The sequence below is a fragment of the Notolepis coatsorum genome (assembly GCF_963971535.1).
Source record: "Notolepis coatsorum genome assembly, chromosome: 6".
NCBI classification, from domain to species: Eukaryota; Metazoa; Chordata; class Actinopteri; order Aulopiformes; family Paralepididae; genus Notolepis; species Notolepis coatsorum.
In genome coordinates this window covers 162,156,803-162,177,838 of record NC_140170.1, presented here as the reverse complement: position 1 = coordinate 162,177,838, position 21,036 = coordinate 162,156,803, and the positions used below count along the sequence as shown (strand labels likewise).

General features: G+C 46.8%; 1 protein-coding gene across 1 annotated transcript; it reads right to left on the bottom strand.

Annotated features, from left to right (window-relative positions):
- Positions 1 to 18,006: 18,006 nt before the first annotated feature.
- LOC311229719 (G-protein coupled receptor 22-like) lies at positions 18,007 to 19,563 on the bottom strand (the record flags this gene model as incomplete). The annotated part of the gene is made up of 1 exon (XM_084315794.1): positions 18,007 to 19,563. One exon carries the CDS (start codon positions 19,561 to 19,563, stop codon positions 18,007 to 18,009), a length of 1,557 nt encoding a protein of 518 aa, XP_084171920.1.
- Between the last annotated feature and the right edge of the window lie 1,473 nt (positions 19,564 to 21,036).

Genomic DNA, 21,036 nt, shown 5'->3' with positions numbered 1-21,036 from the left:
TAGGAGGTGAGGGAGAAAAGAGGAAGTCTTCGCTCGGCTTCAGAAATTAAACCGGAGCCAAGTGGTGAAGTATGAATTTCATGTTGTGCTTTTTAGCTACCTGCAACTCTATAGGTCCACAAAAACCTACCACCTTAGGAGTCTGAAATTCGGCATGGTGGTCAAGTGTGTGTGTGTGTGTTTGTATGTGTGTGTGTGTGTGTGTGTGTGTGTGTGTGTGTGTGTGTGTGTGTGTGTGTGTGTGTGTGTGTGTGTGTGTGTGTGTGTGTGACTGTGTGTGTGTGTGTGTGTGTGTGTGTGTGTGTGTGTGTGTGTGTGTGTGTGTGTGTGTGTGTGTGTGTGTGTGTGTGTGTGTGTGTGTGTGTGAGAGTGTGAGTGTGAGTGTGTGAGTGTGAGTGTGTGTGTGTGTGTGTGTGTGAGAGTGTGAGTGTGTGAGTGTGAGTGTGAGTGTGAGTGTGAGTGTGTGTGTGTGTGTGTGTGTGTGTGTGTGTGTGTGTGTGTGTGTGTGTGTGTGTGTGTGTTAGGGCTGCACGATTTTGGGAAATAATCTAATTGCAATTTTTGTGACAGATATTGCGATTGCGATTAAATTTGTGATTATAAATTTTTTAAGCAGCCCCACAGAGGTTTATTGTAAAATGCGGCTTGCATCTGGCCTACGCGGTCGGTGGGTCTGTTCGGGACACCAAGCCTGAACATTTTTCTTTTTACCTGGGAATCTATACGGTACCCAACGGTACCTTTTTTTCCTGTACTTTACTCTCCCTCCCTGAAGTCTAAACTTCACAACACACAATCTAAAACCCCTTACCTCCCTCTCCCAAACCGTTCCTACAACAATAACAACTTGCAAAAGAGATCTTGTATCTCAATGGGACTTCCTGTGTGTGTATGTGTGTGTGAGTGTGTGTGGTATTGATTGATTGATTGATTGATTGAAAGCTTTATTAACAGATTGCAGAATGGGTACAATACAGTACAGCTCAATACTAACAACTGCTAAGAGGATGAATACCAGAAAAATACTTTTGTCTTGTTAACATAAGGGTCCTCCATTTTCAATTCATCAAGACATTTATGACATACAAGACATACAAATATACGGTACAGTGTAAGAAAAAGAGATACAAAAATATACATCCGAAGGGGAAGAAATGTTGACATTTACCGGGGCCAGTTTCTAATTGCAGCCACCCATAGGTGCTCTTTGAGAGAGGTTTTGAAGGAGGGTAGGGATTCACATTCCTTTACGGCTGTGGGTAGGGGCGTTCCACATTATTGTGGCATAATTGTGAAATGTGTTTAGTCCCTTGTTTGTGCCGAATCTGGGTTGAACATGATTTGTGGAACTCCCTCTGGTGTTGTGGTCGTGGTAATAATGGCTCTGTGTGTGTGTGTGCGTGTGAGTTCCATAAAGCTTATTCTGGTCACCTCAGACCCACTACTATCCGAGCTCCTGGGGGGTCATCAAAGAGAAGCAGGCTATTCTCAGTCCTTGCTCCACAATGTTGGCACAAACTTCCCACCACAGTCAGGACGCCTATTGCTTAATAACAGCGGAGCAGTGCTGCCGTTGCTTCCGCGTTTTCCCTGATTGGCTACGACACGCCCGCGGCAGGCGCGGCAACCGCCCTAATCCGCCATGATTTTCATTCGGCGCTCAGCTCACCTGGCAGCGCAGCGGTCCTGCAGTCCGTTGTTGACGAGTTCGAATCCCATGAAATCTTTTTTTTTAACGTGATTTTTTTTTTAACGTGTATTCTTTCGCCGGTTAAGGTTAGGCATGGTTAAGGTTAAGGTTAAGGTTAGGCATTGTTTCGGAGTTGGTTAAGGTTAGAACGGTTAAGTTTAGGCGCTGTTAAGGAGCTGGTTAAGGTTAGAGTTTGTCTTAGAGAATGGCAATATTCTTTCTATGGTTAAGGTTAGGCATGGTTAAGGTTAAGGTTAAGGTTAGGCATTGTTTCGGAGTTGGTTAAGGTTAGAACGGTTAAGTTTAGGCGCTGTTAAGGAGCTGGTTAAGGTTAGAGTTTGTCTTAGAGACAGCCTATTTCCGCACTGCCGCTCCCCCGCGTTGCCGCGGTCACATGGTCAAATTGTCACATTCTTGCACTGCTCCGCTGTTAAAAAGCAACACGCAGTCAGGACAGCTGAAATCAGACACATTTTCTGCCATCAACTAAAAACACACCTCTTCAATCAATATCTGAAAAAAATATATATACCGGTATATACGTTTACTGTACTGTCTTTTACTATCATGCACTTTGCCATTAAATAATCTTCCTTGCCTATACTACTACCTACTATGTTAATATGTAATACTACTATGCACTCAAGACTGTTGAACCCAAGTTTCAACACTGTTTGAAGAACATTGTTCAGCTGAAAGAGCTGTATCCTTCCTGCTGACCTTTCGTACAGAACTTGTAAGTCGTGTTGGATAAAAGAGTTCAGCTAAATGAGTAAATGTAATTGTAAAGCTGCAGTGACTTCAGGTGGGTCATGTGAGGAGTCCACAATGCAACACACCTGGCTGTAATGTGCCGCTCTCAAAGAGCACCTACGGGAGGCTGCAATGTAAACATCCAAACCCCCCCCCCCCCACCCAACCCCCTCCAATGTAGTTTCTTCCCCCTCAAATGTACAGTATATACTCTCTTTTAGAAACTCTGTCTCTTAAACAGTACTGTATATTTGTATATCTTGTTTGTCATAAATGTCTGGATGTAACAGTACTGTTTATCTGTATGTCGTCGTGTATGTCATAAATGTTTACGATGAATTGAAAATGGGGGACCCTGATGTAAACAAGACAAACATCTTTCTCTGGTCTGCATCCCCTTATTAACAATTGTGTGTATTGAGCCGTACTGTATTGTACCCATTCTGCAATCTGTTAAATAAAGTTTGTGCATGTATGTGTGTATATATGTGTGTATGTGTTTGTGTGTAAATGTGCGCCCCCTGCTGGGCATTCAAAGTGTTAACAATTGTGTGTATTGAGCCTTACTGTATCAAGGTCAAGGTCAAGTTTATTAGTATGTCCCAAACTGGGCAATTCATGTTACAGGTTAAATAGGAGCTCCAAAAAAACACAGCAGACATACATAACAAGAAGAACACAGACAGACATGTACAGTACATGGTCGCAGGATCAGATCATAACAGTCAAACAAGCAACCACAAACACCCCCCCACCCACCTCAAAGCCGCTCTCTCCTGCCTCCTCCATTGATGGCACGGATGGAGGTAGGTATAAATGAGAATTTGTATCTATTGTTTTTATCAGCAGGGGTCTCCAAACGTTGGCCGGAAGGCGATAATTGATACTCCGGATTTAGGTGGTGAGAGCTGTCTGTTCTAATCGATGACGCCTTCCTGAGCACCTGCTCATCATATATATGACCCAGACAGCTGAATTGTACCCCCACAATCTTGCTAGCCCCCCTCACAATCAAATCAAATCAAATTTGTCTGCACGAGAAGCGGGACTGAGTTACACACAATCGCGGCTTGAGTCACTCACACTCACACAAATGTACATGTACTTGGCTCCGTGCTGAAGCGCGCAGCACACAGACAGTTCTGCATGCGCTCATCATGGCGGAGAGAACGAAACACTCTAAAGTCTGGGTACACTTTACGAAAGTCGATGCCGACCACGCACGTTGCCACAAGTGCAATAAAACATTTGCAAGTATGGGTGGCAATACAAGCAATTTGTCAAAACATCTGTTGTCAAAACATAACATTAGTCTGCAGAAATGCGCCGTTTTCGACTGCTTTGCTCGCAGTGTTCCATCTCCATCCACTGCAGGTAAGCCAAGATACGGAGTTAGCTAGGCTAATAACGAATTATTACGAATAGGCCAGTGGCGGCTCGCCACCGGGGGCGCTAGGGCGCCGACCCACCTGTTAAATGAGAGAAGAAGAAAAAAAAACTTTTTTGTTTTTTGTTTTATAGCCCTATAAATAATATAAACATGTTTAAAATGAATAATATTTACTCATTTTAAGTATGTTTGTGTTTCCAATGCACAATATAACTTAATTTTACAAAGATTAATAATAGTTTTCCTGAACAGGAAGTGACGATTCTGTCTGATATAGACCTTTTCATTACGTAGCCGCAGGCATTTCTCCTCGCCGTATTTCTCTCTGGGCTAGGCGCAATTGCGCCTGGAGTGCGCGTGCCCGCCGTGCACTGGTTCATCGCTGTATCCGTCGCAGCCACGCGCTTTGCGTTGAATATGATGTATTATGATGGAACTCGGGCGCTGGTTTGAAACGACCTAGCAAGCAGCCGAGCGTCTAAAAGCTCTCTGATTGGCCGACGCGGTACTTTCCGTAACCGCAGTTTGCAACATGAGTTTATGCTGTTGTTGTGTTGTGTGATGCAGATATTTGTCTTGGAGCGTGATGGCAAGTTCTTTCAACGGTTAGGCTTAGGCACTCTTTCAAAGTTGGTTAAGGTTAGAGTTTGTCTTAGAGCAGGGCGATAGAACACCAGGTAGTTTGCAGGCTGTTCGAGGCGGACATGGACAAAGGAGGGACATGCATGGACAATGGATGGACATCAACACAGGCTGGATGGACAATGCCATGGAGTGGATATACTTTATCAACAAGCCAACAACAAGGTAGATTAGCGATCTTAACTCTAGTTTAATACATGATACGTTGTCTACTGATGCCGCATAATATCAACAGCTGATTCGTTGTAACGTTACAGCTTTCAGCTAACGTTAGCTACTGCTAGCTGTTAGCTCCGTTAGCTTAGCTGGCCATTCATATCGATAGTTTAATAGCTAGCCTTGGCTCGTTTAACAATATGCAAAATATGTGTACAGCCCTGTACTCATACTGAAGTTATTCTTGGTATATAATACGTATATACTAGGTCTGATTGTGTAACGAATCGATTCCACGTCACGCTGTGTGTGAGAGAGAGAAGGAGAGAGAGGGAGAGATCTGCGTGTGTTTGGAGACGGAGCGAGTTTTGTTTCTAACTTTTCTATTTATATATTGTGTTTCAAGTTGTGAATTAGACTATACTTTATTTGACTGGTTGTGTGTTGTTGTAGTAACAGCTGAGCGACTCGTTCATAAGAGCCGATTCATTGCCGTGAGCGTGAGTCGAATCGCTCACGTCCAGGGGTGCAGTCGTGCACACACACGGTTACACGGCGTGTTATTAGTAGTCACTCAGGGCAGAAGTGCGCGCAATGATAAGTACCCGGCCGTTGTAGAAAGCTACCCGGCCGGCGGCCGGCACTTGTCACCTAGACTTTGCATAATAATAAGAACCTACGAGAAGGTGGGGGGCTGCTTGATCTCCATTGTTATGCATAATAATCATCTGTTCTGTGCAACTGAGGGAACATGTATGCGCGTGCGCGGGAGCGCGCGTGCACGTGGCGTGTAACCAGTTCCCATATTACGACTGCACCACTGCTCACGTCTTGCCATGAGTCGGTTGCGTGGTACTGTACATGTTTGCAAAATGTTTTGGTATAGCACCCCTAGTGGAGAGAGAACCAGCAGCCGCTACTGACTATTCTAATAAATAAAATATAATTGCTTAGCTAATTGTTTAGCTACAAATATATTTGAAAGATGACAACTTTTTATAGATCGTCATTCGTCAGGCTGAGGCTGCAGCCACCATGTCCCAGCCCACCCCTCCTCCCTCTACCACCACCGGTCCCAGCCAAGCCCAAAGTCCCTTCACCCTAGCAGCTAGACAGAGGAAGGATGACAGTGTTATGGTGATGTTATTACCCCTCCTGCTGGTAATATGTAGGAACTGTCATCTCGGTCTGGAGACGATCTGGCTACGTCATCAGATACGGCCCGGACTGGTGGGTGTCTGAGCGCGAGCTAATGGCTGGCAGTTGTATGTATAACTGAGAGCATAATAATAAAGCTATCTATTGAAACATGGTGATCAGAAGTGGTCTAGTTTAACACGCTAGAAAGTAAAGCAATTATGGCTGCTTTCGGAAATATCCCTGCTCCGGAGGGCATGCAGATGTCAGGAGATTCTTGCAAAAACTGGGAAATGTTCCGAGCAGAGTTTGAGGACTTTTCTCTAGCAACAGGTCTGACGGAGAAATCCGCGGAGATACAAGCCGCCACGCTGAGAAGAATAATGGGCAGTGAGTGTCGGCATATTTACATGCACAATCTTACACTGACTGTTGACGAGAAAAAGGACCCAGCTGCCATTCTGGACGCTTTGGAGGACTATTTTAAGCCTGCGAAAAACGTTATATACGAGAGGTACATTTTCGGCTGCTGTAAGCAGGAGACAGACGAGCCGATTGACGGTTTCATCACCCGGCTGCGAGAGAGAGCGGCTACATGCGAGTACCGGGGGCTACGGGATGAGATGCTACGGGACCGGCTCGTATTGGGCATTTCAAGTGAAGGAACCAGACGCAGGTTGCTCCGGGAACAGGACTTGACATTGCCAGTAGCTGTGGAAATGTGTCGCCTGGCTGAGGTGACTGACAAACGTCTGAGGACGATAGATGGAATACAAATGGACACAATAAATGCAACGGACAAGCAGCGGCGATACAGAGCTCAGGAGAGCTCCACAACGAGACTTGAGGTGACAAATTTGCTCATTGACTGTAAATACTGTGGTATTAATCACAAAAGGGGCAGAGATCAGTGCCCAGCATATGGCAAAGCATGCAGGTCCTGTGGTGTTGCAAATCATTTTGCAAAAGTATGCCAGGCAGGGGGCAAAATGAGTAGAGTAAAAAAAGTGCATATCGTAGAGGATACACCACGAGGAGCAGAGGGCTCAGACAACGAAGAACTGATCTATACTGCTGAATGTATTAGCACAGTACAGTCCCAGGGCCTCAAATGGTTTGCAATGCTGCGACTGAATGGCATCAAACAAGCATGTCAGTTGGATTCGGGGGCTACATGCAATGTCATGGGCAGGACAGTAAAGGAGAGACTATCGCCAAATACCCCTTTGCGGCCAAGCACTACAGAACTAAAGCTGTACTCAGGGCAGCTGATGCGATCGCTGGGGCGATATCACACAGACTGTGTCATCAAAGGAGTTAAGCACAGCCTTGTGTTTGAAGTGGTGGAGACTGAACAAAGCCCACTGCTTTCCGGTTCTACGTGTGTGCGTTTAGGGCTCATGACTGTCACTATTCCTGCAGAGCTTAACAAAGTTGATCAGTGCCTTAAGGGACCCTTAACCAAAGAGCAACTACTACGTTCATATGCTGATGTTTTCAACGACCCGGTGGAGTCAGTGCCGGGAGAAGTGCACTTTGAATTGGACCCGAGTGTGACCCCAGTTCAATGTGCCCCGAGAAATGTGCCAGTGGCATTAAGGGCACGGGTGAAAATGCAGCTGGAGAAATATGAGAGCGACGGACATATTGCTCGTGTCACTGAGCCGACACCCTGGATAAGCAACATGGTCGTGGTCAACAGAAAAGAAAAGATTCGACCATGCATTGACCCAAAGTTCCTCAATCAGGCATTGAAGAGATCACACTACCTCATGCCGACATTGGAGGACGTGCTCTATAAATTGCCCAAGGCGCGCATATTCACCCTGGTGGACGCCAGGGAGGCATTTCTCCAATGCAAGCTGGATGATGAGAGCAGCTGGAAAACGACGTTCTGGACACCTTGGGGTAGAATGAGGTGGTTGAAACTCCCCTTCGGGGTGTCTGTGGCTCCAGAAGTTTACCAGCGTAAGCAACACGAGCTGCTCGGAGACCTCAGCGGCGTCGAGCCAATCGCCGACGATATCCTCGTCGTCGGATGTGGGGACTCTGATATCGAGGCAGAGCGTGACCACGACAGTAAGCTGCTCGCACTGATGGAACGGTGCAGAAAGGTAAAACTCAGGCTCAGCATACCAAAGCTACAGTTCAAACTGAAGGCGGTTCAGTTTCATGGACACATACTGTCCTCACAGGGTCTGAGAATAGACCCAGAAAAGACCAGAGCAGTCCTGGACATGCCAACACCCACCGACGCCAAGGCTGTTCAGCGTTTCATCGGTTTTGTGACTTACCTGGCTAAGTTCCTGCCACGGCTGTCTGAGGTGTGTGAGCCACTTCGCCGTCTCCTAGACAAGGACAGTGTGTGGCACTGGCTGCCTAAGCACGACCAAGCTGTACAGGAGATAAAGCGCTTGGTGTCCACCACACCTGTATTAAAATACTATGACATCACCAAACCAGTCACAGTGCAGAGTGACGCCAGCAAGAACGGCCTGGGGTGCTGCATAACGCAGGCGGGACAACCAGTGGCGTTTGCCTCACATGCACTTACACCAACCGAGCAGAACTACGCTCAAATTGAGAAAGAATGTTTGAGCATTGTTTTTGCATGCCAACGATTCCACCACTACCTGTACGGTAGGGAGACAATCACAGCGGAAACAGATCATAAGCCGTTGATCTCAATCTTCAAAAAGCCGCTGCTCTGTGCCCCAAAGCGGCTTCAAAGTATGTTGATGCAGCTCCAAAATTACAACCTGGAAGTCACTTACAAGCCGGGGCCGGAGATGTATATCAGTGACACTCTAAGCAGAGCAACAACACAGGACAGGGGGTCAGATATGACACACACACAGCACACAGTGTGCGCCATAGAGGGAGAGCAGGCCGCGTTTATGCACGTTGACCAGGCACAGCACCTCAACGTTACTGACCACAGGTTCCGCCAGATCCTGCAGTACACAGAGGTTGATGAGAACCTACAGGACTTGAAGTCGATTGTGCTGCGGGGGTGGCCCGATATGAAGGAGGACGCACCTCTGAGTGTGAGGGACTATTGGTCCTTCCGTGACGAGATCAACATGCAGAATGGAGTGCTCTACAGGGGGCAATGTGTTATCATACCTAGGGCACTGAGGTTGGAAATGCTGGGCAGAATTCATGCAAGCCACATTGGTGGGGAGGCGTGCTACAGGCAGGCTAGGGACACGCTATTCTGGCCAAATATGAGAGGGGAAATCAAGGACCACGTGTCCAACTGCCCAGCCTGCAATGAATATGCACGAGCACAGCAAAAGGAGTCAATGATGTCTCACAATATTCCAGAGCGCCCATGGCAGACAGTGAGCATGGACCTCTTTTCCTATGCTGGGAAAGACTTTTTGATAATGGTTGATCATTATTCTGATTTCTGGGAGGTTGAGCCACTCCCAGACGTGTCAGCTGACACAATCGTCACTCGTTGCAAAGTCCAGTTTGCTCGTCATGGCCAACCAGACTGTGTGATTTCAGACAATGGGGGGTGTTTTGACTCTGCTAGGTTCAGGATGTTCGCAAACAAATGGGGGTTCACCCATATCACTTCCTCCCCCCACCACCCGCAGGCGAACGGGAAAGCGGAATCGGCAGTCAAGATAGCGAAAGCCTTATGCAAGAGGGCCAAGCTAGATGGCACAGATGTATGGATGGCTATACTGCAGTGGCGCAACACGCCCACTGAGGGGATGGGCAGCAGCCCGGCGCAACGCCTCATGTCACGCAGGCTGAAGTCTTCGCTTCCGGTAGCGCCTAGTCTGCTGCAGCCCTGTGTGACAGTTGGTGTCACTGAGAGACTCAGGCTGAAAAAAGGTGTGGCTAAATTACACTACGACAGGGCAGCCAGGGACCTCCCTGACTTGAACATTGGGGACCAAGTCAGAATGCGTCCGTTGCCTGGTGATCGTACAGGGCGGTGGCGGCTCGGCTCTTGTCTGAAGAGAGTCGCACCACGATCATTCCTCGTTGACGTTGAGGGGACTCTCTACAGGCGTAACAGAGTGGACCTCCGGACGGCAGAACGGGCAGCACAGAGGCGGGAGGGAGTTTCAACTCCTCAGGATGAGACACTTGAGCAGAATCTGCCCAGACCTGACTGTGCAGAAGGCATCACTGAGGCTGGGGAGGAGAGACTGATAGACTGTGGGGGGGGGCAGACAGGTGAGCCTCACAGCCCACAAACTCACCACTCACCTGCAGCACCGTCAAGCACCGAGAGGCCCGCTGCCCGACTGCGTAGCGGCCGTTGGTCGCGACCACCTGTGAGACTCAATCTGTAGGCCGCAGGCTTCACCGACCCAAGGCAGAAGGCCTATGGACTTTTGGGACTTACTGTTATGTTAAAAAAAGAAAAAAAAAGAAAGTCATTGCCCTTATGTTGATGTTAAGGAGAAGGAAGGGAAGGAGGAGTCGTTACGCTACTGTTACTCTAGCTGTTATATTACCAGCGGTTACATTACTGGCTGTTAAGGTGTAATGATTAAGTTCTTTGATTCGATTAAGGTCGTTCAGGTTATTGTGTTTGTTAACTTAACCATTTATAAGAAGGGAGATGTTATGGTGATGTTATTACCCCTCCTGCTGGTAATATGTAGGAACTGTCATCTCGGTCTGGAGACGATCTGGCTACGTCATCAGATACGGCCCGGACTGGTGGGTGTCTGAGCGCGAGCTAATGGCTGGCAGTTGCATGTATAACTGAGAGCATAATAATAAAGCTATCTATTGAAACAGACAGAGGATAGGGTGAACGAGTGTCACAGGGTTACTGTTGCTGAAGAAATAATATTTATTTATTATATTTATTTATAGTTATAAATAATAAAGCAATGTCGATTCTGTTCTTAATTAATTGTATTTTCTTCTTGCAAAATAATCAAAAAGAACCGATAAGAGTATCGATAAAGTACCGAACCGTTAAGCAGTATCGATAAGAGTAGTAGTATCGATAAAATCCTGCATCCCTACCACCCACGCTATGCATAAAATATATAGGTCCGTGGAGAGGCACGCTGAGGAGGCCATGCAAACTGCAATGGAATACGGGGCATCTCTCTCTCTTTACCTAATATTTAGATTCTATCGTGACATTTTTCTAGTTGGAAGGGCAGTCTATATGTGCAACGGTAAAAAAAAAACTTAAATTCTTAATTCTTTTAACACTTTGATTGCCTAAGGTTAAATTCATGATATACCATCCGTTGCCAGCTCTATTTAACATGAAGAAGTTCCCCTTCTTTGCAGGGCTATAACTTTTTAAATTCTATTGCTAGAGTGCCATTATTAGGGCCCATTCAAGGTCCTATATGTATTGTTCATGGTGTAGCAACGTTAAACTTTTTCATTCACATATTCATACTATAATATGGTCTAAAGTATAAGTATGTTTTCATCTCTTTCTGCAGCTTTCTCCAGAACGTGATTTATAGCCCCAAATGCATTATATTGATGATGAAATACAGTTTGGTAGGAATCTGTGCGAGATCAAAAATTTCAATTGGACGTACTTCTAGAATTTACTACACGTCATCTGATGTTGACCGGATGGGCGAGGGGGCGTTTATAATTCCGTGGGCAACGTTATACCATTCATCTAATGTGGGTCATATGTTCATCATAGCAGTTAGTAAAGAACACGTTAGAATATAACGCTAAAACTCACCCCAGTCTCCTCGGGCCGTTGGGCGATCAGCGTGGTGTAGACAGTTTTTAATTATGGGATGTCGAAATACCGGATCTATTTCCAGGTTGTATAATAGTATATACGTCCAAATCATGTTGTTTTTTCGAGTTATTTCCACCGATCGATGTTCACTGTGTGAAGACTGAGTCTCTCTAACATTAGCGAGTGCCCGGACCACATATGGAGTGAGTCCTGCCGGGTTAAAGGTTGACATCCGGTTTTTCGATCTGCCGATCGGCCACCAGATGGCGCTCTTGAACCGCTAGAGGATTGAGAGGAGATCAGAACTGTGTGTCAAGGCTGCAGAGGGGAAATATGATTCCGATCACAGATTTTTGAAATATTGATATCAAAGACGAGTTCCGGCGTCCTCGGCAACTTGAGCATGGCGGGGAATGACGAGTTCCGGCGTTTTCGGCAGTTAAATGGCACTTTTTTATGAGGCTCAAAAGGGCAGGTGCTCGAGCACCCCTTGGGCTCTATGTGTGCACATGCCTGGTCTTGAGGGTGTGTAGTTACAAGATGTAGAGCGTAGGGGTCTTGAGGGTGTGTAGTTAGAAGAGGCAGATCATAGGGGTCTTGAGGGTGTGTAGTTAGAAGATGCAGAGTATGGGTCTTGATGGTGTGTAGTTAGAAGATGCAGAGTGTAGTCTTGAGGGTGTGTAGTTAGAAGATGTAGAGTGGAGGGGTCTTGAGGGTGTGTAGTTAGAAGATGCAGAGCGGAGGGGTCTTGAGGGTGTGGAGTTACAAGATGTGGAGCGTAGGGATCTTGAGGGTGTGTAGTTACAAGATGTAGGGGTCTTGTGTGTAGTTACAAGACATAGGGCCCGGGGTCTGGAGGGTGTGTAGTCTAATGTGTCTAATTACATTAAATCTACTTGGAAACTCATCAACCATTTGCTAAATCGGAACAAATCCCCACCAGTTGCACCTGCTGAGATGGTAAGGAAGGATGGAACTCTCCTGTGCAGCCCGAAATAAATTACAGATGGTTTCAATCTGTATCGCAGACTCGAACTTGAGCCCTTGTAGTCTGATCAAAGGTCAATTCTCCTCACTCCCAAGTTTTGAACCTCCTAGTACTAAGGAAGTGTATGAGACAATCATGATCTTAAAGACCTAAGTGTAGGGGTCTTGAGGGTGTGTAGTTAGAAGATACAGAGTGTAGGGGTCTTGATGATGTGTAGTTAGAGACCATTGACCGGAGGTAGGAGGGAGCCGTTCCCCTCGCTGCACGGTACGCCAGGTCAAGGACCTGGAAGCGGATTTGTGCGGCATCACTACTGGAACGGCTGCGCTGCTAGCTAGCAACATCCCGGCGTTGTGGCCGTCCTTACATCAGCATTTCCTTCCACTCAATTTATGTTTTCCCCTTCGAAATGCTCAAATATGTGTGGTCAATGATGGCTAGAAGGCATTTACCTTACAGCCAGCAATGCATTGTGGGCTCCTCACATGACATCACAGCAGGTTTATGGAACTCTGCTAGACATTAGCGGCACATCCTGGTAATTTGGCCTTTTTCTCGGCCGTGCCTACTTTTGGTGGAAAACACAGTCACTGTTCTTGTTGACCGCCATTGTATTTTGAGATTCAGTGTACAGTTTCTACGTCAAATGTATATACTCCCTTTTCTTGACTCCTTCTGTATCACAAACAGTACTGTATTTGCAAATCTGGTATGTCATAAATGTATAGATGTAGCAGTACTGACTATCTGTATGTCATGTATGTCATATATGTCTATATGAATTGAAAATGGGGGACCCTGATGGAAACAAGACAAACGTCTTTCTCAGGTCTGCATCCCCTTAACAATTGTATGTATTGAGCCGTACTGTATTGTACCCATTCTGCAATCTGTTAAATAAAGTTTTCATTCATTCATTCATTCAGATTCAGATTATTTTATTGTCTCAGCTTTTTTAAATGTATACATTCAGAAAAACGTGAGATGCTTGTTTTTCCCGGCTCCTCAACCGTAGTAGATTTGTAAACATAGTACACAACATTATATTCTATATCTATACAAACTATAACTATAAGCTAAATGTAAACTATAACTATAAACTAAATAAGTACAAACTTCCACTCAAGAACAGCGCCGTATCAAAACTAACTGTATAAAAACTGTCTGCAGAACGCTTACATTTATTGAAAAGTTTGTTTTGTTAGTGCATCATGTTAAGTCAAGCAATTACTTTCCAACACAAGTGTTCCTTTATTAATTCCCCTGGGGAACACTGGCCACCATTGAGCGTTGCACCATTGTGAAAATGTAGTTATGATAATTTTCAGGCCTATTTCCCCAGTCAGCTGCAGGATATTTACTAATTCCCCTACCTGGACTTTTAATATAACGCTCATAAATCTCCAAGTGACCTAAAACTAAGAGGTAATGACTATTTAAAAGGGGCGTGGTGTGAGCTAAATATAGGCGTGGCGATCAGAACTGCCACCGGCCAGCAACTGCAGCATGGTTTTGAGATTGAGGTGTTTGGTTGTTCATTCTTCTGTTGTGTTCTAATGTACACATGTTGTAGGTCATATGTGTTGTGGGCTTTTAGACACAATAATGTTTTACACTAAACATGTATTTGTAAGTCAAGTGGATAGTATGTATGCATGTATGGTTATGTATGTATGTATGGTTATGCATGTACAGTATGTATGGTTATGTATGTACAGTATGTATGGTTATGTATGTACTGTATGTATGGTTATGTATGTACAGTTGGTTATGTGAATATACAGTAGTGTTATTCGGCTTATTCGTTTTTTCTATTGTTAAAATATTTGATATATTTCTTTATATATTTTCTCCCTCACATTCATTATCTGAATATTACATGTTGGCTTTTATCACAGTAAGGAGCAGAGAGGCGGCCTCTGAACACATAAACCCGAGGGGCTTCGCAACAGCAGTTAACGTTTCAGCCGCTGAGCTACCGACTGTGGATTTATTTATTTCCCCAGTGAGGGGGCTCTGTGTCCAGCAGGCCTGGGCGCTCCTGTGGTCTGCAGGAGACGCAATGGTGTAGTGAGATGTACAGTAGCGAGGACTTGTGATGCCTCTCTCTCTCTCACACACAGCAGGACTCCTCTCTGGAGCACTTATCCGTGGGGGGGGGGGGGGTACGGTTACCATAACCTACACTCAGACCACCATCTTAGGCCCAGAGAGATTTGTTCTCTGTATGAAGCTATTTAGCACTAGATGTCCCTCATGATTATTCAGCTGTGAAAAGGACCACTAGGAACTCCAGAGGGACGTGGAAGCAGAGCATATATACGCAATAAAGACAAACCTCAAGAGTAATGTTTTATTAATATTATCCGTGTTGTCGCAAGGCTATACATTCACATGAGAACGACGCCACGGACCATTATTCACACGGCGGCCATTTTGGACAGGGTGGAAAGGAACCCAACCTGACTGTGACATGATCAAAATGGCCACTGTGTGAAGAGTCCATGGAGAGAAAAAATATGTCATGTGCTTCTTGTACACGTATATAACTGTTTTTTTTTTCCCCCCCAAGAAAACATGTGTACATTCAGGGTTACATTAAATCTGTACATAAGAAATCACATATGGGCTTATGTACTAGTAGGACAGCCTCTAGCAGATTGTACAACCTCAACAACAAATCAAACATTAAATCCCCGTAGTTTATTTTGGGTATATTCACATCGATTCTTGAAGACACTGAGTTGCAGATGCAACATTTCTGACCTGTTGTAACTCAAACGTACAAATATTGCAAATGTGGACAAACCATTTCCAGCTTCAAGATACAGCAAACGCTTGTGTTTAGCTGTTGTATATACGGCTTGCTTACCGTTCATTCCTGTGGAAAGACGTGTCGAATAATTTTGAGGATGTCCGTCCAATCCTTTGTTTTCGCTTTTCCTCTATGACTATGACAATGTCACTGACTCTCTCACTCATTCACCATCTGTGTTTGGTGATGGTGACATTCATCTGTGACAGCAGAAACAGGGTTCCCACGGGGTCTTATAGAGTTCTAGGCCTTCAAAAGGTTTTGATAGGTGTTAAAAATGTATTGGAGTGAGAACTTATGGGAGAACACCCAACAAGCAACTGTACATAGCAACCAAGCTTGAGCTAGCGTCAGTCAGAGCCTGAGGTAAAGAGAAATTCTGCAAGCGTGTCACGATCATATGTCAATCTTTACCCTTGTAACTTATTTGCAAGTCATTCTGGGACTTATTTCTTCCCTCATAGTAATTTAATGGTCTTTAAAAAGGTCTTAAATGGAACTTGTTGAAACCCGCAGGAACCCTGCAAGCATGACGACGGTCTCTTTACTGTAGTAATGTCAGGCTATATTCTACGTCAACACATCTAAACCAATACACGATGTTATAACCACACTATATACACAACAGTGTCTGCTTAGGTTATATACACAGCATACATGTGATTAAATATCGGTTTTAAATAATCAGTTCAGAGCAACCGGCTGCAGATGATTGTGAGGTTGTGTGGAGAAGTCATCGGGCAGCATCAAAGACTTTCATCCCTAAAGCAATCATGTTATTAAAGGAACGTGTCAACATTATGGGAAATGCCTAGCTTAGCACAAATTAATGGAAGTGGATACGGATCAGCTAGCCTGGCTGTTGGCCAAAAACACCCCTCCCGAAGTTTTAAGCTAGGCTAGCTGATCCGTATCTGCGTCCATTAATTTGTGCTAAGCTGGGCTATCTTGCAGCCGGATAGCTTTCTACTGAACGCACAGAGAGGAAATTGGTATCTATCTTCTCGTCGGACTATGGAGAGACATGAACACATTTCCCATAATGTTGGCATGTTCCTTTAAAGTTTAAACGAAGAGCCAATAAATAAAAAAGGATATTAACGCTTTCTGAATTAGAATCTGAGGCCACACGTACATAGATATTTTTCCTCCTTAATTATTTTTTTTGAAAAAGGCCATTACGGGGCCATTAGTCATGATGTCAGCTTTTTCCATAAAAATCTTCACCAAGACAGGAGTTTTCAAAAAGGTCAGAGGTTTCAGTTTTTTTTGCATGTGGACAAAAGGCCAAACCACATAGTAAAACCTACGGTTTCCAAAACACCTGTGTACAAGGCCTAAAATTCTGCCGAAACCAGGGATCGAACCAGGGACCTTTAGATCTTCAGTCTAACGCTCTCCCAACTGAGCTATTTCGGCGAGTGGTGAGACACACCCATAAGTCCATGAAAGCCTTTAAAGTCTTGCAATAGGATTAGTGTTAGATAATTACCTTGGCTAGTACTATAATCTGAAACACCTCTCAGCACGACATACAGAATATAAATAAATACAATTGTTACACATTATAATACAAATCAGGGGCCAAAAGTGGTTTGCTCACATGTTAAACTTTAAAATAAACACTGAAACATTTGATCATATATTACTATTAAGGCTAAGCTAAATGACATTTAATCTCCTATAGCTACTAGTATTGTTCTATAACGTCCTCGCTATCTCTCCCTGAACTCAACCCTTATTTCTTTGACTATGTACAGTGCACGATGCTGTACGCACATTGGTCTGTAATCATTTGCATCTCGCTGTACTGTACATACAATACATGTTGATATTCCTGTGGAGAATAAACAACACCAGCAGCACCTAGCCAATAATTCGGAGCAGAATTAAGGCAAGGGTAATATTAAAGAGAGCCCAGAGTCTCGTATCGGGGAATCTGGAGTGTCGACGCCATCTTGGAAGCTGCCTTGGAGCGTTTGAGTGGGCGGCGTCTCGGGTCAGATGATCTGCTGGCGAAGAGCCACGTCCTTTGGAGCGGTTATGTAAGCGCCCCCATGAGCGTGCTCTCCGTCACACTGTACAATATGTACACAACTCGTTTTGTAAACAGACTGAAATATTCGACAGAGCCCCCCATTGCGAACGCTCCGTCTGCGGCATTAGAGACGGGCGTGGCGCGCCACAGGCATGCCACAACAATGTTACCTATTCCTGTATTATTACGAACCGTAGTAGAGTACAGGGCAGCATTCTCCTTACACTCCGAAGTGCCGGACTTTGCGGTAATTCCCTCTGTAAGGTGATGACAGGAAACCGTTCTCTCAAGGACTGTTGACAACAGCTCTCTTTTCTTAATGTTATTCACTACACACACAAACTACGTTCGACCGTTCCCGCGTACACTCTTGACTGCAAGACTACTAGCTGCTTGCGTAGATCACCTATACCTCCCACAACGCATCACTCTTAAAGGCGCAGGCAACACCCTAATCTTACAACAACAATAACAGTGTCATTCTTCCACAGCTGCGTGAGGTGTCTCTCTACAGCCTGTGTTTGCTGGTGGCGTCTGTATCGAGGCGATTTCCCAGAGGTGGATCATTTTCCACATTCTCGCCAGTGACGTAACGCGCCAGGGGGCTTTCATAATGAAAACACATCTGTTACCCGCTGGAGCTCCAGTCTGGTTATTATTAATTACCATAAAGCCCCACATGCCGGTGTGTCCGGCTCACAGGGCCTCCGCCAGGCATCGGTCGGTGGCGTCGCTGCCGTCGAGCCGCGCCTGCCGTCCGCCCTTCCTGTTCTCCACCCAGGAGTTGTGAATGACTGCGCCGCCCGGGGAGGGGTCCACCTGCAGCAGGGACACCACTCGCTTCTTCACCTTGGCGCGGAGCGCGCGGCGCAGCTTCTGCCGCGTGAAGGCGTACAGCAGCGGGTGGGAGACGGTGGTGCCGTACGCCAGCGCCAGGAACCAGAGGCGCAGGCTCACCAGGGCGTCGCTGGGCCCCAGGCCCAGGATCAGCACGTTGGTCACCGACAGAGGGGCCCAGCAGCCCAGGAAGGTGGAGATGATGAGGAGGGACATCCTGAACACCCTCCGCTGGCGCTCTCTCCGGTCCCGGTGGCGCCGGACCGCCCGCCGCAGGGCGATGATGGCCGACACGGAGGCCTGGACGCCCATGGTGACGTGCGCGGGGGGGGCAGCCGCCTCGGAGCCGACCAGGGGGGGCGCGGAGGACAGGGCCGGAGGGGAGGTGGCGGTAGGGGTGGGAGAGACGGAGGGGATGAGGGGCGGGTGGCTGAGCTGCTTGGAGCCATCCGCGGTGCACTGTTCTCCTCCCGCCTTCCTGCCCTCTATCGCTCCGAGACCATCCTTTCTCTTCTGTCTCTGACTGCGCCCCCTGCAGGACGGGCCCCTGAAGCGCTGGCTCCTCATGATGTGGGAGCCGATGCGGATGTTCAGAGCCCTCAGGATCCTGCAGTAGGTGAACAGCATGACCGCCACCGTGGCGAGGAAGATGGGGACCTGTAGGATGAGGTGGTAATACATGCGCAGGCCTGTGTGGTAGCCCTGCCCGCCCACACACAGCAGCGTCCGGTTGTGCCAAGCCGGGGCCAGGGTGGCGCTGACACCGGGAACAGAGGAAGAGGAAGAGGGAGTTGGCGTGACAGGCGCACTCTCTGCCCCGCCTCCTCCGTCTCCGCGGAAGAACTCCACCTCCAGAAACGGGATGAAGAACACGGCCACAGAGGTGACCCAGACGGCGGTCAGCAGCAGCGTGGCCCTACGCGTGGTCAGCAGCCTGTTGGCGGGACGCACAGAGATGTCGTAGCGGTCCAGGCTGATGACCAGGATGTTGACGGCGGTGGCGATGCTGGCGAAGGTGACGCAGGCCTCATGGAGGCAGCAGAGGAGGGCCAGGTTGGGCCCCGGGGGCAGCAGCACCACCACCAGGGTGAGGGGCAGACACAGGACGCACACGGCCACGTCCAGCACGTGCAGGTTGACCGTCACCATGTTGCTGACGGAGTCCACCAGGTTGGACTGGGAGCAGTAGAGCACCAGCACGGTCAGGTTGCTGCTGAAGCCCAGCACCAGCTCCAGCATCAGGAAGGCGGTGAGGGAGACCTGAAAGCCCAGGGGGTACGGCTTACACCATGCCACCAGACCGCCGGACGGCTCCCCCCCGCCTCCTCCACGCTCTTCGGAGGCTCCCGTGACCCCCGGGGTGGACAACGTCCCGGCCCAGGCCTCGGTCGCCGGGCTCGGAGTGTAGCTGTCCATCTCCGTGGTGACCTCTCATTCACGCACCGTAGCCGTCATGCCGTTGATGAGCTGGTGACGGTCCTAGAGAGAGAAAAAGAGAGAGGGAGAGAGAGAGATGAGAGAGAGAGAGAGAGGGAGGAATGAGAGAGAGGGGGGGGTAGAGGGAGGAGAGATAGAGAGAGGGATGAGGAGAGATAGAGAGGGAGGAATGAGAGATGGAGGGGGAAGGATAGAGAAGTAGATAGAGAGATAAGTAGAGAGAGGGAGAGGTAGAGAGAGAGAGACATCAAAGCAATACAATGAGAAATCAACTGAGAACACATTACTCTAGCTCTCTGGAAGCATCAGAGCATCTGGAGGCACCAGGCATTCACATAACTTTGAACTAGGGATGGGCACGAGTAATGTTTTCCCAGATCGAGTACTCGTATGAATTACTCGTCGTTTTTTGGAACGCATCTTAAAGCTCTCTCTCTCTCTCTCTCTCTCACACACACACACACATAGCATTAACTCACGCTCCCCAGTAGCTGCAGATGGAACAGGTGCTCCATCATGCATCACTCCAACCTTCAGTCTGTCTCCTATCAGTATCTCTGATCACCATCTGGCCTCCACTATAGAACTATATATTCACTATATGAATTGAAAATGGGGGACCCTGATGGAAACAAGACAAACGTCTTTCTCAGGTCTGCATCCCCTTAACAATTGTATGTATTGAGCCGTACTGTATTGTACCCATTCTGCAATCTGTTAAATAAAGTTTTCATTAATTCATTAATTCAGACAATAGAACCCTCCAGTGCAGGCTGCTGGGACCATGGGAAGCCACAATAGGCCACAGCTACTGTCTGGCATAGCTTTGGGGAATGAAGCAATCGAATGAAGCTAAGTAATCAGACCCACAGGCGATTAAGCCCAGCCTCTCAATGGATCAGCAAGAATGACACATTCAGAAACTTGGTTATGATCTCTGCTCAGGAAGCTGTAGCTCTCAAGACCACATGATTTGTTTAGGATTTATCACGCGTTTACTGCCTGAGTAACAGACTTTATTACGCGTAGCAGGGTTTGATTTGATTACTACAACTATAAGTTATTAATTGGCTTCATATGGTGATGTGGAATCATTTGACCAGATATTATTCAGAGTCTTTGATTAACCCTTTCACTACCACACTACAAAGGGTTAATGCTTTCACTACCACACTACAGAAGAATAACCTTTCACTACCACACTACAGAAGGTTAACCCTTTCACTACCACACTACAGAAGGTTAACCCTTTCACTACCACACTACAGATGGTTAACCTTTCACTACCACACTACAGAAGATTAACCTTTCACTACCACACTACAGATGGTTAACCTTTCACTACCACACTACAGAAGATGAACCTTTCACTACCACACTACAGAATATTAACCTTTCACTACCACACTACAGAAGATTAACCTTTCACTACCACACGATAGCAAACCGAAA